This window comes from Falco peregrinus, chromosome 2 (assembly GCF_023634155.1).
Source record: "Falco peregrinus isolate bFalPer1 chromosome 2, bFalPer1.pri, whole genome shotgun sequence".
Lineage (NCBI taxonomy): Eukaryota > Metazoa > Chordata > Aves > Falconiformes > Falconidae > Falco > Falco peregrinus.
The window spans coordinates 114501451-114524426 of NC_073722.1; the positions used below are offsets into that span (position 1 = coordinate 114501451).

The following is a 22976-nucleotide window of genomic DNA, read 5'->3' on the forward strand; positions in this document are numbered from 1 at the left end:
CAGATGCTCACTGCTTGGCAACCCCCGCACATCACAGCAGGCGGGGATTTACTGGCTGGTTTAGACAAGCAAGTGCCTAAAACGTCCTCCCTTCTCTCCTCCTGGACCCAGCTGCTGAGTGGGGCAGGGCCGGGAGCATCCTTTGGCTCCTTTGCAGGGTGTCATGGCACAGGAGCAAGAGCAGCATCAAATCCACAAGCCCATCCCAGCTTATGGTGAGGAGAAGGCACCTGCCATCGGCCAGTGCTTGCCCTGGCCCAGGGGCCATCCCGCACAACCAGGCACTGTCCCAGGGACTCCTGGCAGGGTTCAGCCTTCAGAGCCACATGAGCGAGGTCGGGGACCGGCCACGCCAGCACAGCTGCTCCCAGCCGCAAACAAAGGTTGTCTCATGCCTGGAACAGCAGGATGTTTGTGGGCTCTCACAGGGTCCAGGATCAGCCCCGGGGAGCATGGCACTGTGCTGCCACCCACAACAGCCCTCTCCTCTGCCCGCCACAGAGTGTGGGTGGCACAGGACCAGGCTATGGCCCTCGGCACCAGCTCCAGGTCAGGATGCCCCGGGGCTCAGGCACCTTCCCTCTGCACCAGTCCCCACATCAGCACAGCCAGCTCACCAGTTCTCGTTGTTGATGTGGTCTCCGAAGCCCGGGGTGTCGATGACTGTCAGCTTCATGCGAACCCCTTTCTCTTCTATCTCTGAAACGGAGACAAAAGCCAGGACGTAAGGCAAGCATTGATGGGTCCTCTGGCCAAGCCCACCCTCCCAAAATCAGCTGGAGGGCTGGAGCTGGCTCCCAGGGGAGAAACGCACCTTCACAGCTTCTAACAGGCACAATCAGCCCTACAAAGGGATGCAGCACCAGTGAAGTGCCACCCCTCTACAGCCACCTCACTTGTTCCATCACAATTAAGACAATGCTGGTGGATAAATAAAAAAATAGATGTTTTCTCAGCCCCGTAAGCACCTCTGGAGGGTAAAAGCCCTTTCAGAGAGTTGAAAAAGGAGGTTTAGTGGAAGTCCACAATCCCTGTGAGCCCCCAAGACACAAGGCAGAGCAAGACCAAAAGCCAAAGCACCAGGTGGGATCTGCACAGCCTCACCATGAGTGATGGATTTGATTTCAATGGTCTTGGGGATCCGCTCTTCAGAAGTCGGCTGTACAGATTTCCGGCTGATTTTGGATTTGAAGAGGGTGTTGATTAACGTGGATTTCCCCAAGCCGCTCTGACCTGGAAAAGAGTGGGATAAGCCACAGTCAGCACTTGCTCGTTTCCGGCCTGTTTTTTCAGGGGCCAGGAGATGGGGATGCTGACAGACCCAGCCTGCACCGGATCTGCAGGACAGGGCTAAGAGGGGCAGCTGCTCCCCTGAAGCCCCCCCTGCTCAAGGAGCCTGAGTCCACCCCGGGCGGGAGGATGCTGCGGGCAGCGAGCACCTTCCCATGCTCCAAAGCAGCCGGCCTGCTGGGAGCGAGCAGGTGAAGAGGGGGTTCTTTGCATCCAGCCAAAATCACAGCAACCCCAAGAACAGGCAGACACTGCTGGGGATGTTTTAAGGGCTGCGGTGACACTCAGCAGCCCTGAAGAAGGGCACAGCGACCAGGGAACCCCAGGAAGGAGCATCCCAACACATCTGTGCCTTTAACCCCCTGCAGCCTCCCCTGTCCAGCTCCACAGGAAGGACTTTGAAGGCAGCTTGGCAAGCCCTTAGCTGGACAGGATTAACAGCAGCAACAGTCTGCCAAAACTCAGCCCTGCAGCATCCACTGCTTCCCTGCTGGACTCGCTTTTGCAATCGGACCAGCTGGCTGCACAGACCCTTTTAAACAGGTCTAGGCCAGGAGCTCCTCTGAGTCCCACAAACAACACCCCAGGAAGCACATCAGATTCCACTACTTCAGAAAAACCAGCTTTTAGAGAAAGCATTTTTATGCTTTATATCCCAGAGCTGAGGCTGATCTGTGTGGAAAGGACACGAGCAACTCTCGACTCTCCAGACCAGTTGTCCCACAAGCTCAGAGAACAATTTTCCCAAACAAAGAAAAGAAGAAACTCCTCAAAACCCAGGCAGCAGATGCTTGGCTTCAGAGCTGACGTTGTGGCCCCTGCAGGACTCCTGCACACACCACGGGAGTCCCTTCAGCCCCGTTCTGCCAAGCTACGTTGAAGCCAGCCACCGTAGCACTGCCGTCAGCACGTCCCTAGCACCACAGAGTATCCCTAAGCACAGACACAGCAAGGGTTTCACCTACGTCCTCCAGAGCCCTGACTCATCCAGGCTGCCAAAGGCACCCGTGCCAAGCACAGCAGCACCGGGTAGCACCTCCTGGCCAGCCCACTCCCTGAGCAAACAGCAGTTTAGAGCTGAGTTTGCAACGCTCCTGATGGCACACTGCAATCCAGTGCAGGAAAACGCCGTTTGCCAGCCACTGTCACAGCTGGGTTGTACAAGGACCACACGGACCAGGCTGGGGTCATCTGCTCCCGGTCCTCTGCTGCCTGAAAACACAGGGGGCCAAGCACAGACAGGTCTGGAGCTGGGAGCAGAGAGCCAAAGCAAAGCTCTCACTGCGCTGCTCGTCACGGAGCATGTGGGGAGAGGGGGATAGTGGGGTGACACATCGCTAGACCTCCTGGCAGTTGGTCTCTGTGTTCATGCCTGTCCAAGCCACTGGAGCTGCTCTGCCTGGAAAGGGACCAGAAAGGCAGTCACGGGTGCAAAGTCCCCCTCTGAACCGCGCTGCAGGCTGGCCTCGCCGAGCGATGGATGCGGATGCACCCCGGGGACCCAATGGCCCCAGCGGCTGAGCGCAGGGCAGACCCGCTGCCACCTGCCCCACCGGCAGCCCAGCGTGCTGCCCGAGCTGAAACCTGGCAGGGGAAGCACGGCTGAGCCCGCAGCACCCGGCCAGCCCTGCCCTCCTCCCAGCTCTGCACCAAAAGCTGAACACAAAAGATGTCCTTTGGATTTTGGGTTGGTTTTTTTTTAAGCTTAGCCCTTTTTTGTCATCTCCACAGCCTCAGAGCACTGGCAGATAAGCTGACCTCAGGCTGAAGCCCCCTCTCAGAGCTTCAGTTAGGCTGGTGAAAACCTTTCCAACAGGGACGCTGGTATGCAAGGCAGAGGATTTCCAGGAAGCCCCAGCACAAGGACACAGTGCAGGTAGGGTGACCCCCACACCGGCAGCCGTGCTCCATTCCCACCTCCTGCACAGGAGAAGTCGCCTCCCTCCTCTTTTCCCTCATCTCCTGCCTGTAAAACAGGGATTACAACGATTTCAATGCAAGGACTTGCTGCTTAAGACTGGATGGGAATAATGGAGCTAAACTAATCCCTGGAAGCCCAACCATCCCCTAGAGAAGCGCAGCAGGATGAGGGCTGGCTGCTGCCCCCCAGCCTCAGCAGAGCACCCCCCTCCCTGCGGGCACCCTGCGAGATGCTGCTCCTCCCGCATCCCGCATCCCTCCCGCATTCTGCATCCCTCCCGCATTCTGCATCCTTCCCGGCGTTTCTGGGAGGGCCAGGGCTTGACTTGTTTATGCTGCCACGAATTCCCCAGCCTGTAAACAGTCAGCCCAGAGCCTGCCAAGGGAAGAACAATGTTTTCCAGCCGCGCTGCAGCACAGGCTCTCATACCACACACATCGCTGCCAAGGCAAAGCCGGGCCCTTTCCTGAACATCCCTCTACATCTGCAAAGCAGAAAGCCAAGGCACTGCCGCAGCACAGCCTGCTTACAGAAGGATGAGTGGCTCTTCTGGCAGGGAAACAGGGGCTCGGCTCATGCAATCTCGCTTGCGGACTCTCAGCATCAGTGCTGCAATCCCTCTGCCCCAGGAGAGCTGCTCCACTGGCAGCAAAGAGCTGGGTTTGTTAAAAAACGTTGCAAGAACTGGTTCAGCAGTGGCTGGGTCTGCAGCAATCTCTCAGCCTGGAAAGCCCTCCCCACAGATCAAATTGTGTATGAAAATATCAAAATGGGAAAGGCAGAGCATCAGCAGGGCTCACTGGGAAGTTACAGCACACTGGTATCTTTTATAGAATTAGCAAAGTCTGGATCATGTCCTCCCATAACGCCAGGCAGCCCCCCCAGGCTGCAGGGGCTCCTACCCCGCAGGCACCCCTGCACAAGCCTGCAGCCCTAGGCAGCTCCTCGCAGGAGGCACGGTGCTGAGGCCCCAGCATCACGCCACAGACCATGGCCTGGGCTTTGCTGGTCTCAGCCCCTTCCACCTGCCCTGTGAGACTCAGGCAGAGCACCCTGCCGCCTGCCCAGCCCCCCCATGAAGGGCTCCACGGGACCCGGCCACACACACACACATAACTGCAAAAAAGCAGAAAAGGCTTATTTATTTTCCCCTCTCACACAACGTCCCGTAGTGCCTTCCAGCTCTCCAGTATACTCAGCATTTTGCTGGCGAGGAGCCGGTGCAGTCCCTGGCACCGGGAGCCCAGGGGCTGCAGGAGTGCAGACCCCCCCCCCAGCAATGCAGCCAGAGCAGCAGCAATGCAGCCAGTGCCTCCAGCTGAAATAGAGCTCCTTCATCCCACCCAGCCCTCGGCCTCAGCGAGCTACTGAACATGAGCTTGTGGGCAGCAGGGTTCGGACACACAACCTTCCAGCCCTCCCTCCCTGCACATGGACACCCTCTGGGACACCCTCATTCCCCCCTGTGCCACACTGCGGGTCCCCAGAGGAGCCACCAGTAGCAGACACCACTCAAGCCAAAGAACCCAGCTATGCCAACCCCTCTTGCTGGGCTTCAGCCCCACCAATAAATCGCACACCGCATTTCTTCCCTGGTACTTGTAGCATGGTTGCCTGAGCTGCACAGCACAATACAAGAGAACTCGCAAGCAGGGATTTCACCCAAATTGCTGGAAATACTAGCAAGATAAGGGCTCTGGTCTACCCTTGAGCCCTAACATGCCCCCCGACTGCTCAGACCAGCGCAGGGCTCCCAGGTGAGCAGGCAAGGGAGGTCCCTGAAAGGCTTCGGTGAGTCCCGACACCCCTTGCTGTGTTGTCCTCCGGGACGTGCCTAAGGGTAATGCAGCCCAAGACGTGGAAGATGCGCAGGACCACGGGCCATGTCACATCAACAGCTTTAACGACAGCTGAATTCAAGCCAGCTCCTCGGGAGCAGGGTTTGCTGACTCCTAAGGCAAAGACCCCAACACCAAGCCCGAGCTGCTGCTCCCAAGGAAACTCCAGAGAGGACAAACATTGCCACAGAAGAATAAAAACAACTCGCTAAGCACGTTACGGACAGCTGGAGCGAGGGGAGAACTCACCCACGACCATGATGTTGAACTCAAACCCCTGCTTCATGGCCTTCCGTCTCATCTGCTCCAGGATGGCGTCTATCCCCACATAGCCGAAGTCCGCAGCCGGCTTCTCCGGCCGCGTCGGCACCGTCTGCTTGGGGCCGGCATCCCGTGGAGCGTCCGTCATGCCGGGTGCGTGGCTGGGAACTGCCTCTGGACCTGCAAAGGCAAAGAGAGGGTGGTCAGGGGTGGCAGGCAGTACCAAGCACACTGGGATGCTGCTCCTGGCAGGGAATGAAAGGAGCTGCCTGTTGCATCCAAAGTGGGAATAAAGCCCACGTGCGGGCTCATGGCATGGGGAGGCTAAGAAGGGGATCTTCCTTCACCTGTAATTACATTAAGTTTGGGATTCCCCTTCTTAACTTACTGGATTTGCCTTGATCCCTGCCCACATCACAAAGCCTGCCGCAGCAAAGGGATGCTGCTGTGGGGGGACTAGGCACACCAGGTCCCGTGAGCAGTGGCTCTGCCGCTGCAGAGCGAGACTCAGCACCAACAAAGTCCTCAGCCCAAGTCTGGGAGTTTATTTAGTGAGTGACGAAGGCTTTTAGCAACACAACTCTGTGCCCAGGCACTGCCGTTAAAGACTTGCAGACCTGCACAGCCTGCCCACTCCTTCGCACTGCTGTAATTACAGTGCTACACAGACTGCTGGCATGAATGTCTCGCAGCCACGTTTCGGGGAACTGGATGGCTTTGCAGACAGAGACATCCTCAGCATCTACTGACATGTGCCCCGCTCGAGCTCCAGCTGATGCAGCACAGAGGCTGTTTGCCCTCGCTTGCAGAAAACCCCAAACCCAACACATCTGCAGCAAAACAGGTTGCACCAAACACCCACGCAGCCATAAAGCTTTCGTGATCCTGCTCCAATTCTGCCAATACCCACCCGAGGAACCCAAACCCTTCGGCCTCCTGCAGAGACAGGGCACTCATCACCCCTGCAAGCTGGCTCCAGTGTGCACCATCCACTCCGCAGGCACCAGGCAGGAGCATCTGCCGCCGGGAAGGACAAACCGCCCCTGCTGCGCTCACCAGGCGATGCAGTCTGCTCCCACCCAGCCCCAGCTGCTCTGCATCACCCACAGCGGATACAGCAAATACCCTGAAGGCAGAGCATGCACAGGGTCAACATGGCCCTTGCCGGCTCCTGGAGGTACCAGCCACACACAGCAAGCTCCTCTGATGCAGGCACGGGGAGGGAGGCTTTAGGAAAACACACTTCTGAGAGCCCTCCCCCACCCCAGGCTGCTGCCGATCAATGCCCGAGTCCCTGTGACCACCAGCCTAAGCAAGTGTTTTATTTTTGCTAAGCTTTTGGCAACACTTATTTGTTATGTTTTTCTATTTATTATTATTAATAAAAACATCATTATTTGCAGAGGACTTATTGCAAAGTCCTCATCCTCATTCCTTCAAAACAGCAATGTGGCTCTCGGCTTATCTCCTCACCCCACTGTTATTTCTAGCCTTTGATGAGGTGCTGCCTGGCTTTCCCTCCCTCCCTCCCTCCCAAGGGATTTGTCTGTAGGAACATGGCTGGTCCCAAGGGGCTCCTCCAAACACAAGCCCATCATCCCTTCTCCTCCAGTGACAGGCAGGAGCCATGGGAGCATCATCAGACCAGAACCTCCGGGGTCTGCAAGGCGGGAGTGCTCATTTCGTATAAGCACAGCACACCCCCACATGCTCAAATACAGGCTGAGCAGAAAAAACATACAGAAAAATAATAAAAAGCAAACCCAGAACTGATCCCAAAGACTGCTGGGTCACTTTGAACACTTTTTTCCAACCCTCAATCCCAGGCTGTACCGAGCAGCATTACTCACAGAGCTGGTGGAGAGCGAACACACCGTAGCTGACACAGACGGCAGCCACACGCTCCCCCCCAGGCACACACGGATCCAGGACATTGCACAGCTGGCAACACACTGCCACGCTGCCCCTAGCAAAGCCAACCAGCCCGGCATCCCCAGGGTCTCACCACAGATCCCAAATTAGCCCTGTTCCAAAATGGCAAGGCCAAAAGTGAAAAAAAAAATCCCTACATACCACTGGGGGGTGGGGGGGGGGGGGGGAGAAGACTAAATCGTGTGGAAAGTATGCTACCACCAGCAGCAGCGCCCGGTTTTTAACTCCTGCAGGCGCCGCTTGCACACATGGGGCGAGCCTGAAGCGCCTGGTCCCATGGGACAGGACGGCAGCCTGGGAAATTGGTGCAGACAAGGTCCAGCTGCACACGCAGAGAAATTAAGAAATCAAGCAAATAGAGCAGAAAGCCACCCTTCGCTTGCACTAAAGGCCAGGAGCATCTCCAGCACCTCCTGGCTGCTGCGTATCCATCGAGCTGCCCTAACAAGCAGCCGGCAGCACAGAAGGGGCTGACCCCTCCCCAGGCAGGGGGACGTGCAGGGAAACCTGTCCCCAGCGCAGGGAGCAGATGCTACGTGCTGCCTCGCCATATTGCTGTCAGTGTGAGAAGGGCTTGGGACTCCCCAGCCCCCAGCAAGACAAAAGCCACAGGAAGCGTGGGGCGATGGCAGGCGGCTGTTTGTCACCACCGAGCACACGCAGGCGCGCTGCCACCGGGGATGCGCTCCAGCAGCACAGCCAGCAGCGTGGCCCACGCTTGCTTCGGCTCGCCTGTGCGGAAAAAGTGATTTAAAGGACATTTTCTTCTAGCACCTGGCTCCTGTTTGGGAAAAAATAAAAAAAATTAATATATTGCAACTAGGAGCGTCTGCAGGACAGCAGGGATGCAAAGACACAAACGGCCTGGCAGCACCAGCAGACCCCCAAGGGAAATGCTGCCACCCAGACCTGCACTTTTCTTTTTAGCTTCCCAGCACTGAGCTGGTCCTTTCTTAGCAAAGACTCTGGCACCCCACTTGGCTCCAAGGCGTTTGTGCCAGCAGAGGCAGGATGTGGCTGAGCCACAGGACCACTCCATGGCACAGGCACACACGGATGCTGTGCTGGGTAGCAGGGAGCACTCCCAGCAGACACTTGTCTAAAATAGAGCAATCCTAGAAATAAATTGGAGCAGAAGCACTGGCTGCCCAGGACACGCCGCAAGTAGATCCTGTACTTGTCTGACCCGTAGTGCTCTCCGTGGGGATGGTGCCAAAACTGTGGTGCTCTCGGTGCCAGCGCCGCCGAGCCAACCCTTCCAGAGCCCTGCACGGAGGGATGGATTAACAAACACCCGATGCTGTCAGGAATTCCTGACTGCCACCAAGTCCCTGGCAAGAGCAGGATCAGACCTCACACACCATTGCTTCACCAGTGCCACCGTAATGCAGCTGCTTGTCCCTCCCACAGGGAGGGAGGCTGGGGAATCGCACAGGCTGCACAGAGTAGTCTGCAGCTCCCTCCGGCTGGCCTTTTCCTGGGTAAACATGAAGCACGCGGCAACACGTGCTTGTGCCATATTTAGACCTCCTCTGCCAGGGAAACCCTCTCCATGCGGGCACGGGAGATGTTGAGACCATCAGGGCAGCACTGCATGGAGCGGGAACAGACCCACGGCTCCAGTCCGGGCACGAGGCTGACTCAGGACAGCTGCTCCAAAGATGATTTTGCCAAAGACTCCGGGCTGTTGCACTGTAATTGATGCACGTCAGACATGAGCCAAACCCAACATCTGCGAAGCAGCAGATGAAAGGCACCCCGCGGGGGAGGGGAGCCCCCCACTCCACCAGCCAGCTGGACCCTGCCGTGCACGGGCGGCCATAGGACGGGCTTTGTGAAACGCTGCTGGCGAGGGGCTGCCAGCAAACCGAGGGCTTAGAAATGCTGCACTGATGCCACGTGGCTGCAATAGCCCAGGTTGGCTGCTGGCAGGGGATGCAAATGCAGGCTGTAGGCTCACCCAAACTCGGGGGCTGGCAGTCCTCATCGAGGATTTGGGGAAGGGATCTGTAGGAGACCAGCATTCCCACTGCAGATATACAAAGGTTAAACAACCATTGAAGAGGCTGAACTGGGAACATCTCATGTACCCCAGTTCCTGGCTAGACCCAGCAGCTCTTTACTCTGCTCCAGCGATGCACGGGGAGCGGGATGCTGGTCATCCAGGAGGGCAGGGCTGACCCTGGAGTGGGGCTGGTCATGGACCTGGTGCTCAGCAGCTGAATGGAGCCACCAGAGAGAGGCCAGGAGGCTGCACCTCTGCCATGCCGCATCCTCGCAGCCACCTGCCACCAGATTCAAACCATTCGCACTATACAGACACACAAACCATCAATGGAGAGATGCTAACGCTTGCTGGGTAAAGCAAAGAAACAACCCTTGGATGCAGGCAAGTATTTGCCACCTTTTGGTGACTCCGCAGCTGATTCTGCAGAGCTACAAGCACCCAGAAGACCAGGATGCTGTGGTGGGCTTAAGTCCCCTTCCCCGCACACAGCAGAGACTGGAAACACTGTGGGCTTCCAGATTTGTTGGATGGATTCACGTGAACACAGAGAGAAGATTCACAGCAGTGAACAGTGGTACAGCGGGGCATGGAAACACAACCATTTTCCAGGCAGCTGAGCATCCACAGATGTTTTTGAGGGAGCAGTGCAGACCAACTAACCTTTCAATTTTTGGGAGCAGCAATCTTACAAAATTGTGCCTGTAGGGTGTAATAGAGACGTTTTTAGAACTAAAGAGTAAATTTATAGCTCCTAGTTAACTACAGCCGGCCAGCAGGACTGCAGCACACGCAGCCCTATCCCCTTGGCACAGAGAGCCAGTGACCACGAGCTATGGAAATAGATCCAGCCCGCGGAGGAGGTGGCAAAGCCACAGCTTTCCCTTCCAAGGGGACAGGAGTCAGGAGGGAGGGAGGCAGCAAAGCCAGGGCTGGATGCAAATCCGGCATGGCCCAGGCACGGCTGCCTTCTTCGCCTACTCAGAGCCACTGTGGGATCCTCTGGCACTGAATACAGCAGGTCTGTGCTGGTCCCACAGGGATGCATGGGTACCAGGGAACACAAGGCATGGCTCCATCCAAAACCAAGGGGCAGCCAGCACCCCAGAGGAGGGCTCAGCCTGGTGTGCAAAGCCACCATCACAGACCCTGCAGCACCAAACTGTAACTAAGGGACATTTCTGTTTCAATTGCAATCATCTGCGCCCGGCTGGCACAGCCAGACCTGAGCTGGAGCCTGTCCCTCGCATCCCTGGGCACCAGGCTACGGTTTCAGGCTGGCTGCCAGCCCAGGCCCACCTACTAACTGGTTATGTTCCCTTCTCGGCTTGCATTTCCACCCAGGTGCCAACAGACACGACCCAGAAACAGCAGAGGTTGCTGAACTACACTTGGTTAGATCAAATCCACCCAAGAGCTGTCAGAGAGGTGGCCAGCTGCCTCCATGTAAGATGCTCCAGGCTTGAAGCCTTTTACTCATGCCGGGGCATAAATCCATTTCCAAATTCGAAAAAGGAGGCAGCAATTCCTGCCCTGGAGTGAGCACTTTGGTGGGCTAGCAGGTAGGGCCACAGCACGCAGCGAGGGGCACGCACCGTGCACAGCTGCGCAGGTCGCATCGTCCCTGTGCACCACATGCACTTCTGTGCTTGCTCACTTCAGGTCACTGCGAGCTTCCCCCCCCCCCCCCCTCCCCACTCCAGACAAGTCCTCTTCTGCAGCTCACCCCTTGCTAACTCTTACATTTCCAAGAGAGGATGCTCCAGGGCTCCCCATCTCATCACTGCTTTCCTTCCCGGCTTAACCCCCTAGCTGCCACAGGCTCCAGTTGTGGGGTTTCTGGGCTGGGATGCAGCCAGCTCATCCCAGAGGTCAAAGCGCTGTGCCGGCTCTGCCTGGACACAACTTCAAGTGCTTGTGGTGCTGCCGGTGAGCTCGGTGCAAGCCCCCATGCCACCTCGGCATGCCCCAGGTCCGCGTGAGGCCGACCACCGCCCTTCCCTGGCTCAAGCACGTGCCAGCCCTCGCCCCGGCAGACCCACATCCTCATTTCTACAACCACGTGAGGCAGCAGCTCTAAACCACTTACAGAGACCTGCAAGGAGTTGTTATGCTGTCCTCCTCCTGTTTGCCCAGGGAAGTTTAAAAGGAAGGAGACGATCATTACAAAAAAACCCAAGTCTTGCCTGCTCCCATCTTGCAAACCAAGCCTGAAGCACGCAGAGGCCTCCAGCCCCAGCGGTCTCCCTGTGTGAGCAGCTTCCCCTGGACCTGGAGCAGCCCTGCCTCGCTGGGGACCCCCAGCCGCAGGGGAACCCCCCAGCACAGCAACACCACCAAAAGCTGCTCCATCAACCGGCCCCACGCAGCCGAGCAGTGGCGGTCAGCACTGCCCTTGCTCCCCGCAGGCAGGCTCGGGGTGCCCGCAGACCCCCTCAAAGCTGATTCCCTGGTGGATCTGGGGAGGGGACCCCCTCCCAACCCCTGCCCGCCCTGGGTGATGGCGTTCAGCACAGGAGGGACACGGAGACCCTTCCCAGCGCCTGGGCAGGAGAAAGCACCTCTCACCGCTGTCGCTGCTCCTCGGCAGAGCCTTGTGCTTTGCAAACAAAGAGGCCGGCAGCACTCGGCGCACTCGGCTCGCCCAAAAAGCGTGGCAGGAGGAACGTACCCCGCACCCCACCGCACGCCGGGCACGGGCACTGCCGGGGCACCCAGCACCCAGCCCGGCCATGGGTGCCCGGAGCCCCCGTGCAGGGCCGGCCTCCCGCGCCTGGCAGCCACCCACTTCTGCAAAAACACGAAAAAGCAAAGCACAGCCAGGGCACCGGGGCCGCCAGCACCCCGAGGGGCGAGCAACCGCTGCCCAAGGAGGGACCTACAACCTGGGCTTTTTAGTTGAGCTCTTTTTAAATTTTTTAAAATGTTTTTCTTTTTTTTTTTTCTCTTCCTTGTTTTTTGAGGGTAGGGAGTTTTATTCTGTTCCTTTTTTTTTTTTTTTTTTTATTAGGAGGGGCAACTGCACCCCGAGAGCTCGTTCGTGGGGGGCAGCAGCGCGGCGGGCCCCCGCAGGAGGTGCCCCCCCCCTAGAGATGCCCCGCAGGGGGTGGCCCCCGCAGGAGGTGCCCCCTCCAGGAGGAGTCTTCGTCCCCCCCTCCCCCCCGAGGATGTGCCCCCCCGACACAGCCGCTATTCATCCCCGGACAATGCCGGCAGCGCGGCCCGGCGGCCGCCGAACAACGGCCCCTCTGACAGGGCGCAGGGGCGAGCGGCTGGGCGGGGGCTGCGGGACGAGCCCCCCCGCGGGCACCCCTGCCCCGCCACCCCCCCGCCGTGCCCGGGTCCCCGTGCCTCTCCGTGGGAACCGCCGGGACCCCCCCGCCGCGCGCTCTCAGCCCCCTCCCCGCCGAATAATTCACCCCCAAAGACCATGCCCCCCCCCGTCTCCCCCCCCCCCCCCGGGCACCGGCGACTTACCCGCGGCGGCGGCAGCTCCGGCAGCCGGCAGCTCCCCGCCTCCTCCCGCGCTGCCCTCCGCCTCCTCCCCCATCGCCCTTCCTCCTCCTCCTCCCCCACTGCCCTCCCCCCCTCCAGCCCGGCTCGGGGGGATGGAGCCTCTTCGCGGGAAGTTCGCTTTGCCCCAGGGCGGTTTCCAGCCGCCCCCAGCCCGGCCCGGCCCCGGGGGGGGGGGTCGCAGCGGTCAGGGGAGGGGCTGGGGGTGCAGGGGGTCCGTGCCGGGGTCTTCCCTGGGGGGAAAAAGGGCGGCTGGGGCGCACGCGGTGCAGCCCCCCGGCTCTGGGCCGAATCCTGCCCCTTGCTCCCGAGCATCCCGAAATACTGCCAGCCGAGACGGAAACTCCCGTGGTCCCGGCGGGCCGCGGGCCCTGGGCTCCCTTTGCTCTGCAGCTGTTCGAAGACCCCCGGGCCACACCGCGCATCCCCCAGGGATGAGATAGCAGCCTACAACCAGCGGCCTGGCTGCTTTTTAAAATCATGTCGATTAAGCTGAATAAAGATATTATCTGTCTCCAGAAGCCCTTCCTGTTTTACATCTTGATCACCAGAGCTTCACCACCGTCACCACCACGCCTGCGGCGGAAAGAAGGGCCCCGGCCGCAGAGGTGATGTGATGTGCACAAGGCTGGGCAGGTGGGCTGCGCCCCCCACAGCCTGAGCTCCCGGCTAGTTCTCGGTGGGTCGATCCCCCCAGGGTGTTGTTGGGTGGGGGACAGCCCTGGGCAGCAGACCCCAGCATCGCCTGCACTGCCCTGGCTGCAGGGCCGGAGCAGAAGGGGGTCTCCCTCCCTTCAGAGCCACAACGCAAAGCCAGCCTGCCTCTTTTGGACCCGTGGTTCTGACATACTACTTTTACCGACCCAATGAACTGCAGCTCTCAAAAGATCTGCATTCCCAGAGACCGGCCTGCAGGCAACGAAAGGGTTAAGATGGATTTGCAGCAGTCAGTACCCAAAGGACTCCATTTCCCATGCACAGCCCATGAGCCAGGGGCTACCACTTGTCCATCCTTTTTGGCCCAGTATCAGCATCACCAGCACCAGCATCACCGGCCACTGCCAAGCTCCTGCACCAGAGCAAACCCTACCAACGGTGCTAGCAGCTCTCCCCTGGCTGTCACCTTCCTTCTCCCCTTGCAGACCACCAGTAGCTCTTCCTCCACCCTGGGCAGCCACTACAAGCCGGGCTGCAGCAGCCCTTCCTCATGATGCCTGGCAAGGCTGGCGTGGGCTGCCCGGGAAACAATGGGTGCTCAGGGGCGTGAGACTCACGTCCCCCAACTTCAGCAAGTGCCACAAATACCTGTATCTGAAAAAAACTCCACCCCAGCACCCAGGGAGGAAACCCACCCTCAATCTGTTTATGCTGCAGTTGTGCTTCGCTCTCTGCTGGATTACACCACTTTTTATAACTTAAGCAAGCTTTAACCCCTATCAATGGGCATTAGTGGTTTAATCTCCCTAATCACCAGGCAAATCCAACGTTAGACGCCAAACTGGGCTTGCCCAAGTAGCAGTGGGGTCTGTTTGCAAGTCACTCCAGCCTTGCGGTAGCTGGGAAAAGGCAGGAGCAGAGCTGGAAAGCAGCTCAGCTGGGCTCGGCAAAGCTCTACCCTGCTCGCTCAGGTGCTGTGCTGGCAGAGGGAATAAGCAGGGGGGGGTGGGGGGAGGATCTCAGGTGCACCTGGGCTTTGCAGATGCAATCCATCCTTCATGTCCCTGCTGTTAAACTAACCACATCTGTAATGTTGTGCAGGTGCTGAGCATCCAGCACAGGGTTCACTCGCCCAAACCAGCACTGGCAGTGGAGGGGCGAACAGAGGGTGTTTGGCCATATGAGCACATGCCTTGCTCCTCTGTGTTATTTTTTTCACATTGAAAACACAGACATGTTTTAGTCTTGCCTGTGAGGGAGGGGAAAAATAAAAACTATAGAAAATTTTCCCCCTTGATCACTGAAGCTCTGCAAAGACATCTGGAGCAGGGTGGGAGCTCACACCACCTACAAGTTGTTTTTCAGGTTAATTCATAGAAAATATTTTGTTTCAACTCCTATCTCATCCTTCCCAGAAACAACCCAAGGTGCGGGAGCCAGCAGCTCAGAAGGACAATCAAGCGACGTTCCTGGCCTCAAAGCAAGTGAGTTACAGCGGGCTCTGGGAACTGTGCTGGCCCTCGTGGAGGCTCTCGGTGGCTTTTGGGGCTGTTTGCGCAGAGGCAGCAGTCGCAGAATGACTAACAGCCACCTCTGGAATTTGTTACGACAGGAGCATCTCTCTAGTCCTGCAAGGAGAGGCAGGGTACCACCGTGCTTGTTCTCCCACTGCTCATTTCTGGCTGTGAGAGCTCGCTCCGCAAACAGGCGGGAGCACCACAGGGAAGGAAGCACCCTTGCTTGCCCCTGCGGTGCAGGTGGACAGGAGAAAGATTAAGTGACTCGCCCAGGGTCACACAGAAAACTTACAACAGAGCCAAGAACTGGATCCAAATCCCCTACTCAGAGTTTTAAAACGACCAAGTCATTGTTCTTCTCTTAAAAAAAAAAAATAATAAATTCTAGCCCAAGTCCTCTGGCTGTTGTAAGTCGTACAGAGGGATTTGAACTAACTGCAGATCCAGTTCTTTGTCTTGCAACTAATCTGAAATAACAAGGAAGGTTCCTGCCCACCTTATGCAGTCCTGTGGGTACTACTTCACCTGACACCTCTGCAGGTGCAAGCAGGTCCCCATGTCCCAGCCGTACTGGGAGGGCTCAGTGGGGAAGGTGTTCCCCGCACGGATGCTCAGGGAGTGTTGAGAGGAGCAGATAACAGCAACGGTTTCCACAGTTCCTGAGTTCTGGGGGAAAACCCATCCACCGTCCCTTGCCTTGCACCAGGCAGCCACCCCACAGCGGGGCTGTGCCCCGGCCACGCCAGCCCTGCTCCGTCCCAGCAGCAGTGCCCTGTGCCGGGCAGCGCTCGCTCCAGCCACAGCCCCCAGCATCCCGCAACAGCCGAGGTCTGCAAACCAAGGCAGCTGCACCCAGCACTAACCAGCCTGTGACCAACACACACTTCACCCCAGGCTGCCCAACGCTTCATTTCAAATCCCTTGAGCACAGGGAGCGTGAGCAGGACATCTCTTGTAGGAATGCTGAAAGGACGTTTCCAATTTGTACTGCACCACATCGATCCCCAGTTAAAAATGCACTGTTAGAGCTTCGTAAATAATTTTGTTTCAATAGTGCAGCAATGCTGACCACCTGCAAGTCTTCAATGACTTCGATGGATAGCTGAAAATCCTACCCAGCTATATTTATAATCTCAGATCAATAGCAGAATGAAAGACACATCCAGAGACCTTGGTAAAGCACCAGCATGCTCAGTGGCAGGCAGCATGACTGAGAAAAGGACGTGGACTTACAGACCACAAGACCAACAATGTAATTTTTTTAAACACTAAAAGAGACAACCATCACTTCTAGCAGGAGCAGAAAGGATCCCCCATTACCAGCAACACCTACAACCAATGCCAACACTTTTCTAAGAGCCTGTTACCATCCGGGAAGGGCTCTGGCTGGCAGCCACCATGGGTCCCTCCTGAATGTGCAGGGTGACTCTACAGATCTGTAATGGTAAGACCTACAGAACAAAAATATTTCCTCCCTTCTGGCTGTACTGGACTCCCAAGTCTACACATGCTGCTGTTTGTTTTCTTTCAAGGTACCTGGCTTTTGGCATTGCGCAGCTTCTCTGAGCAGCCCATGTCAGAGAGACATCCCTGCAGGCATCACACCAGTTCCTTCAGAAAAGGGAGTTACTTGGTGGCTTAAATTTCTCTAGACAGAGACAGCAGTGGAACAGCAGGTACCACAGCAGCATCTTGGGGCCCTGCAAGGTCCATCATGCAGAGCAGGGATGTCCTGAGCCAGCACAGCAAGCAACCACCACCAGGCCCCTCCATGCCCTGGCCAGGAGCAGCAGCCAAACCTGCCAGCATCATCAAACCATGGCCATTTTGTTGAACCCAATGTTACATATCGCACCAGGACTGTTCCCGCTCCCAGTGCACTGAAAACAAGGGCTCCTCCAGCTGGACACCTTGAGCCCACTCCCATCTCCAGGAGGGAAGGAAGGAAGGAATTATTTCACACGCTGCTGTCAGCCAGCGCACGCAGCTGGCACCGTGACTGTCCTTGGCACAAGTCTCCTGCTCTCCAGGGAGGCTGTGCCTCGCTTCCCAGCATCACATCCCACTCCCCAGGGAGGCCATGCCTCAGCTCCCAGTGTCACATCCCAGCAGCGCCCCTGCAGCAGTCGCCCTTCCTCTGGCACATTTCTTCTGCAGGGGACCTGTGGCATCTGCTCACTTGAGCAGGGAAGGCAGGAGCTCCTCGCCGTGCTTGAGCAATCCATCATTTTCCAGAAGGGAATAGGCTTTTCTAGGAAGCCATTCAGGGGTCACAATATTTGGAAAGGCAAGGGAAAAAAACACTCCTCCCAACACCCTTCCCCCTTGCAGGGGACACCAGTTTGCCCACTGACATACCGGTTTAGACAGACGCAAAGCACACTCAGCATCTCCCAGGCAGCTCCCCCTGCACCGCAGCTCTGAGCACAGGTTTTTCTCAGCAGGGACTGGTCTGCCCTTGGCACCGAAATGCTGCGGCTCAAGAGTCACCAGGACGGCTCTGCAGATGGCATTGCTTGGCCCTGCCAGAGGAGTCACAAAGGACAAACTGCCCTCAAAAGGGTAAAGCAAAATCCTCTGTACGTCACCCCACCAGCACCCCAGAGCCCTGCTCCACCAAAACCCCCACATCCTGCCCTGCAGAGAAGCGAGGGGGCAGCCAGACCCTTGCAGGTCCTCGCATGCCAGGGGGCACCTCGCAGGGGGTCCAGTGCTCCTCCACTGCTGCCTCTGTTTCTCTCATCACCAGCAACAGGCTCAAAGCGGACCCAGCAGCAGGGTCAGGGGATGAATTTGGTGAAAATTCACCTTTGCAAGAGGAAACAGTATGGAGTGAAAAATTCAGCCACCTGGGTGACCCCACAGCTCAAGCAAACTTGCTCAAGTAATTTAAACTCTGTTTTGCCCCAAAGCGAAATCTCCTCTTTAGATGGGGAGATGCCCAGGCAGTGGCAAGGGGGTGCTCCAGCGCTGCCCAGGCAGCAACATCCCTGGGGGTCACAGCATCCACCTGGTACAAACCAAGCTGCAAAGTGGGTGCTGAGGCATCCTAAGGGTGCCCACAGACCTTCTGCACACACACGTTTCATCGCCAGCAGTGCAATGGATATGCCTCTGCACAAGCTGCACATAAAGGGCCTTTCTCCGTCCTTTGTGTGCTTCCCCTTTTAAACCTATAAATTCCCACTGGAGGTAAAGAAGAAAGAATTTAGGGCACCCTAACCTTGAAAAGAAGGAAAACTCCATTCAAGCTGCCAAGCTGCCGGGCTGTCTCCTGCAGCTTAATTAATAGCAACCCATCCCCAGCAAGCTGCTTGCAGCGCCAGCTGTCTCCTCTGATGGAGGTGCTTTTCTACGAATAATAGTGCTTTGTATTTTGATGGGGAAAGGTCAGGAGGATAGCGGGAGAAGGATGGTGGGAGTGAAACACGTCGCTTCCCTGCAGCTCCCAGCACTGTGAGTGAATCCCGCTTGGTCCCCATCTGCTCCTGGGGTGATATCTGGGAGATGACGGCACCCCTCTATCAGCCTTGGAGTGATAACAGAGGGGTGTGGAAGCAGAGCAGTGGGGTGTGGGGAAAATTCAGACCTGTGGTCTGCAAGCCCACCACTGCCAGGAGGTCTGGCGAGCTCCTCCGGGTGCCACTTTGACAAGGTCCAGGACCCCCCTGTGGGGAAATCCCAGCTCTGCTCTTATCAGGAGCCACCTCGATAACAGCACAGGATCCACACTGCAGGGAGCTGGGGCTGGGTGACCCTGCCAGCTCTGTCAGGCCACCAGAAAGGGACAGTCCCCACTGCCACTTGGCTTTTGCATAAATGAACAAGCCATAAATAAATTCTGCATAAATAAATACATAAGAATGCTGAGGCTGAGAGCAATGTGGATGAATCCAAGGTGATGCAGCAATGCAGCACAGTGAGGGAAAAAAGCTGATACAGACCCAAGCCTTGGGTATGTGGCATGAGATGCCGACAGCCCCCAGGGCATGGCCATGAGACCACCTTCATTTCTGCTCAGTCACAGCAGACCAGAGCCAAGCACCACGTGCCAAACCAAGTTGCCACCTTGGACCCTGGGCCCTGGAGCCGTAGGGCGCTTTCTGCCTGCAGTCACCCTGCTGCTGGCTGGTAATTAAGTCTTCCAGCTCTCCCGACTAAAGGATGCCCCTGCGCCAGCCCAGTGCCAGCGCCTGGCTGGGCACCAGTGCCCCAGGGAGCACCACCGACATGGAATTGCTCTCCAAGGAGCACACCAGCAGCTCTCCCGCTTTTGCCAGCTGGCCCAGCCTTGGTGCTCACTGTGACTTCTGTCCCCTCCCTGTCCCACCCATGCGCCTCTGTGCCATCTAGGCTGCCCCAGCACAGAGAGGGCTCTGGTCCCAGTGCAGGACTGGGAATGTATCTTCCCTTCCACTAGTCTACCTGGGGGAATAAACAGAGATAAATGCCACCAAAGAAAAGCAGCATTAGGGCAGGTCCCTGTCCCACGTGGTCCCCTGCCCAGGCATCAAGGCTTTGCCACTTCAGCCCCCGGCTGCGCAGGGGGAGGACACAGCCCACAGTGCCCCCCGCTTCCACCCACAGCTGCCCAAGGAAAAGGTCCCTGTTGCTTAGCAAAGGGCCATTCATCACCAGGATTGTGTGGGATGAGAAAGGGTTAATGTGCTGCAGCTGGGCCAGAAATACCATCCAGGACAAAGAGAGACTTCATGTCACCCACATCCGCCCAGCACAGAAGAAGGGGCCTTAATCCGATTCCCAAAGAAAATGTGGCTTTTACAGCCCCGCTTGACCCAGCCCCTCCAGCAAGTTTTGCATCTGCAGCAAGAGTTAACCCAGTTTGGGAGAGGGCCAGAAAATGGGAAGAGAAATCACTTTTCTACAAGTTTGTGAGAAGGGAGAGCTGGGTAGAAGCGGCTGGACCCAGGCAGTGTCCCTGCAGCAGGACACAGGGGACATGGGCATCTTAGCCTGGCAAGGTCTGGTGGCCCCAAAGCACCCCCCCGAGCAGCCAGACCTCGGCATTAGCTCTCATGTGATTTATCAGGGACTGGAGAAATTCCCATTGCCGAATTCCCACCGGGTGATGCTCAGCTGCACCCCACCGCAGCAATCACCGCAGCAATCACCGATGGCAATGAGGATGCACAGGGAGGGACCCATGAGCGTGCCAACACTGCCCGGCATTTTGGGAACCACTTCTCAGGATGATGAGGGTGAGCCAGCATGAACCGGAGAGCTTCAGAGTATTAACAATAGAGATCTGCTTCTTCTCTGAAAGGATGGGACCTTTCAAAGAAAGGGAACAAAGCCAGGGATGCTGCTGGGAAGCAGACAGTGCTCACACCCGCTACAGATGCAAATGAACTGTCTTTGCCTTCATCTTCCAGCCAGCAACAGCTGGGCACACACCCCATGGTGCTGCATCCCTCCCCTACAGGGCTCCTTCCCACCTCCCCAGCCCCACACCCCTTGTGACCTTGCAAGCCCACCTGCCCACTCCCCCGGGATGCCACAGAGCTGTATTTGCAAGATTAACTCTTTCAGCCCAGTTTTCATTATTATTTTTTAACAAACAAGCTAGCTTTACCATATGCTTCTCCACAAAGCACTTAAAAAATTTTAGACATAAATGAAATAAAATACAGATGTATTCAGACATAAGGTCACAGCACCCAGCAAGCGTAACGCCAGGAGTGCTGTCCTCCCCTTTCCCAGCGCAGCCTTCCCCACATACCAGAGTGAAGCTCTGGCACGTTACCCAAGGATCAACGTTACCCAAGGATCAACGTCTCCAGCGCGGGTTTTGCCCAGCCCCAGCACATCCTCAACAGGGCTGGATGTGGTGTCACAGCCATACGGAAATCACAGCATTTAAAACCACAGGCTATAAGAATTCCACCATGCTCAGAGAGGGGAAGTCTGGATTCCCCATGGAGAGGCATCCAGGAACTGCCGCTGCCGGGTTATTAGCCATCAAACCATTAGACCCCACCGCATCTGCATACCTCACGCTATGGCTAGCATATGCTACCAAGAATACCTGAGCTTAATGGCTGCAAGGTCAAATACATTTAATACACCACCACTGAGCTATCCATGAGCCCCACAGCCACACAGGTATTTTGCTCTCAACATGGAAAATCATGGACTGCAACTACAAAAGCATAAAAGGAATCACAGCTCTCAGAGCTATCGCAGTACTCCATATGCTCCAAGCATTTTTGGTTTGTTTTTTTTTCTATTCCAACACGCCCTTTTCTGTACTAAGGATGCCTTATAGCAGGGCAGACTCCCTGGACAGCTGCACTCCTGGGTGCTATACCCTATAATCTGGAATCACACCTGGATGTGGCAGCAGCACTTAGGGATTTACACGTGATCGCAATTCTTAGGTTTTCTTTTACAGGGTGGTGCCTGAGCTGCCACTGGTCCCAAAGCCAAAGCTCAGTCAAGCGTTGCCTGCATGTGCAGATTCCCCATCACCCGGGCCAGGCCCACCTATCTCACAGGGGAATTCAGTCAAACCAACCAAGGGCCATCAGCACCAGGGAACCCAGGACCCCTCAGCCAACACATCTCCAACAGCGGCGAAAGCTCTTCCCACCCTAGAGCTGCACCACCGGTCTGCTCTGTCTGCCGCACTCACCAGCACCCACCATCCAAGGCAGGGGGAATTCAATAAAATTAAGCAACTTGCTTACACGAGGGATATGTAACCCAAAACTTGCCTGATGCTATAGTAGGGTGTCCCTGTGCTCTTCTGGTCCATGCAAGTTCACCTTTGACGCAGTGGGAGCGAGCCCAGGGTGCCGTGCAGGGCACAGGCTGCTCAGCTCATGGAGGGCTGCACGTCCGTGGGTCTGAGGAGGGGTTTGGGGATGAGATGGAGTGACCTGCGATTTATGGGAGGGCAGACACAATGCTCTGTCAGTGTTCTCTGGCCCTAAACTATGAAATCTCCAAGAAACTCTGCATAAACATCTCAGTGTATGCTGAAAGCCACGGCATGGGGCAGCAATATTGGCCCCACTGGAGGCCAGCTACCCCCCTGGCCCCAACCTGCCCTCACAGAGCCAGAGATAGTCCCGGCCCAAACACACCAGCCCAGCTCCCTCCCGGATGCTTCTTCCCTGAATGAATCGTGGTCACAGCAGGAATGGACATAAAAAGCCTGGTCTGAAATCCTCTGGCACGAAGCCTCCCCCGCGCAGGGGCTGCCTGCAGGCAGAAGCAGTGGGTCGCAGCACCGGCAGGAGCAGACACCCCCACCCCCACCCCCCCAGGTGCCTCCCAGGGGTGTAAAGGTGCCAGTGGGTCATGGGGGTACGGGGGAAAAGAGGGGATTCCCACGGGCACCCCCCGCACACAGCCCTGTCTGCCCCTGCCCAGCACCCCCCAGCCTCTGGACTCTGCACCAGACTAAGGCAGAGGAGAAAAACCGTGCGCTCAGCGAGTCCAGAGCGCGCCCACCGTGTCACTTCATCACAGATTTAAGTGACACTGTATGTATCACTGTGTGATACAGTATGGATCAATATTCTATGGCTGCTGTGCAAACAGGCATCAGGGCTGGTGGGAGAAGGATGAGGAGGTGCCGTGAAAATGAGAAGAAAAAAAAAAAAGAAAGAAAAGGAGGGAAAAAAGGCGGAAAAAAAGGGGAAAAAAGGCGAAAAAAAGGGGGAAAAAAAGGCAAACTTCCCAGCTGGGACAGTTTGCAGGGCTACAGTGCTGCGACACTGCACGGAACAAAACTGTGGCCGCACCCGCGCCGCGCAGCACCCGCGCCGCGCAGCACCCGCGCCGCGCAGCACCCGCGCCGCGCAGCACCCGCGCCGCGCAGCACCCGCGCCGCGCAGCACCCGCGCCGCGCAGCACCCGCGCCGGACTCGAGCGTGGCGTGACCAGGCTGCCTCCCCCGGCGCCCCCCGGCCCCGGCTTCTCCATCTCCCGCCGCGGGGCTGGGGCGACCACCCCTCCCCGCCCCCCGCCCCGAGCACCCCGTAGCCCAGGATCCCTCCTAGCCCCGGACACTCCAC

At 57.2% G+C, this 22976-nt stretch overlaps 1 protein-coding gene across 6 annotated transcripts in view; it reads right to left on the reverse strand.

The window, feature by feature from the left end:
* The window catches only part of SEPTIN9 (septin 9), a 144781-nt gene that overhangs the window by 15187 nt on the left and 106618 nt on the right, over positions 1 to 22976 (reverse strand). For 4 of the 6 annotated variants that reach the window (XM_055797700.1, XM_055797703.1, XM_055797699.1 and 1 more), the window contains 3 exons: positions 5299 to 5490; positions 1105 to 1233; positions 618 to 699 (listed from right to left, as the gene is read on the reverse strand). In XM_055797700.1, coding sequence (XP_055653675.1) covers positions 618 to 699; positions 1105 to 1233; positions 5299 to 5490 — 403 coding nt within the window. Of the gene's footprint in view, positions 1 to 617; positions 700 to 1104; positions 1234 to 5298; positions 5491 to 12724; positions 12809 to 21668; positions 21834 to 22976 lie in introns of those variants that run through there. The other 2 variants (XM_055797705.1, XM_055797704.1) reach the window with 2 other exon arrangements.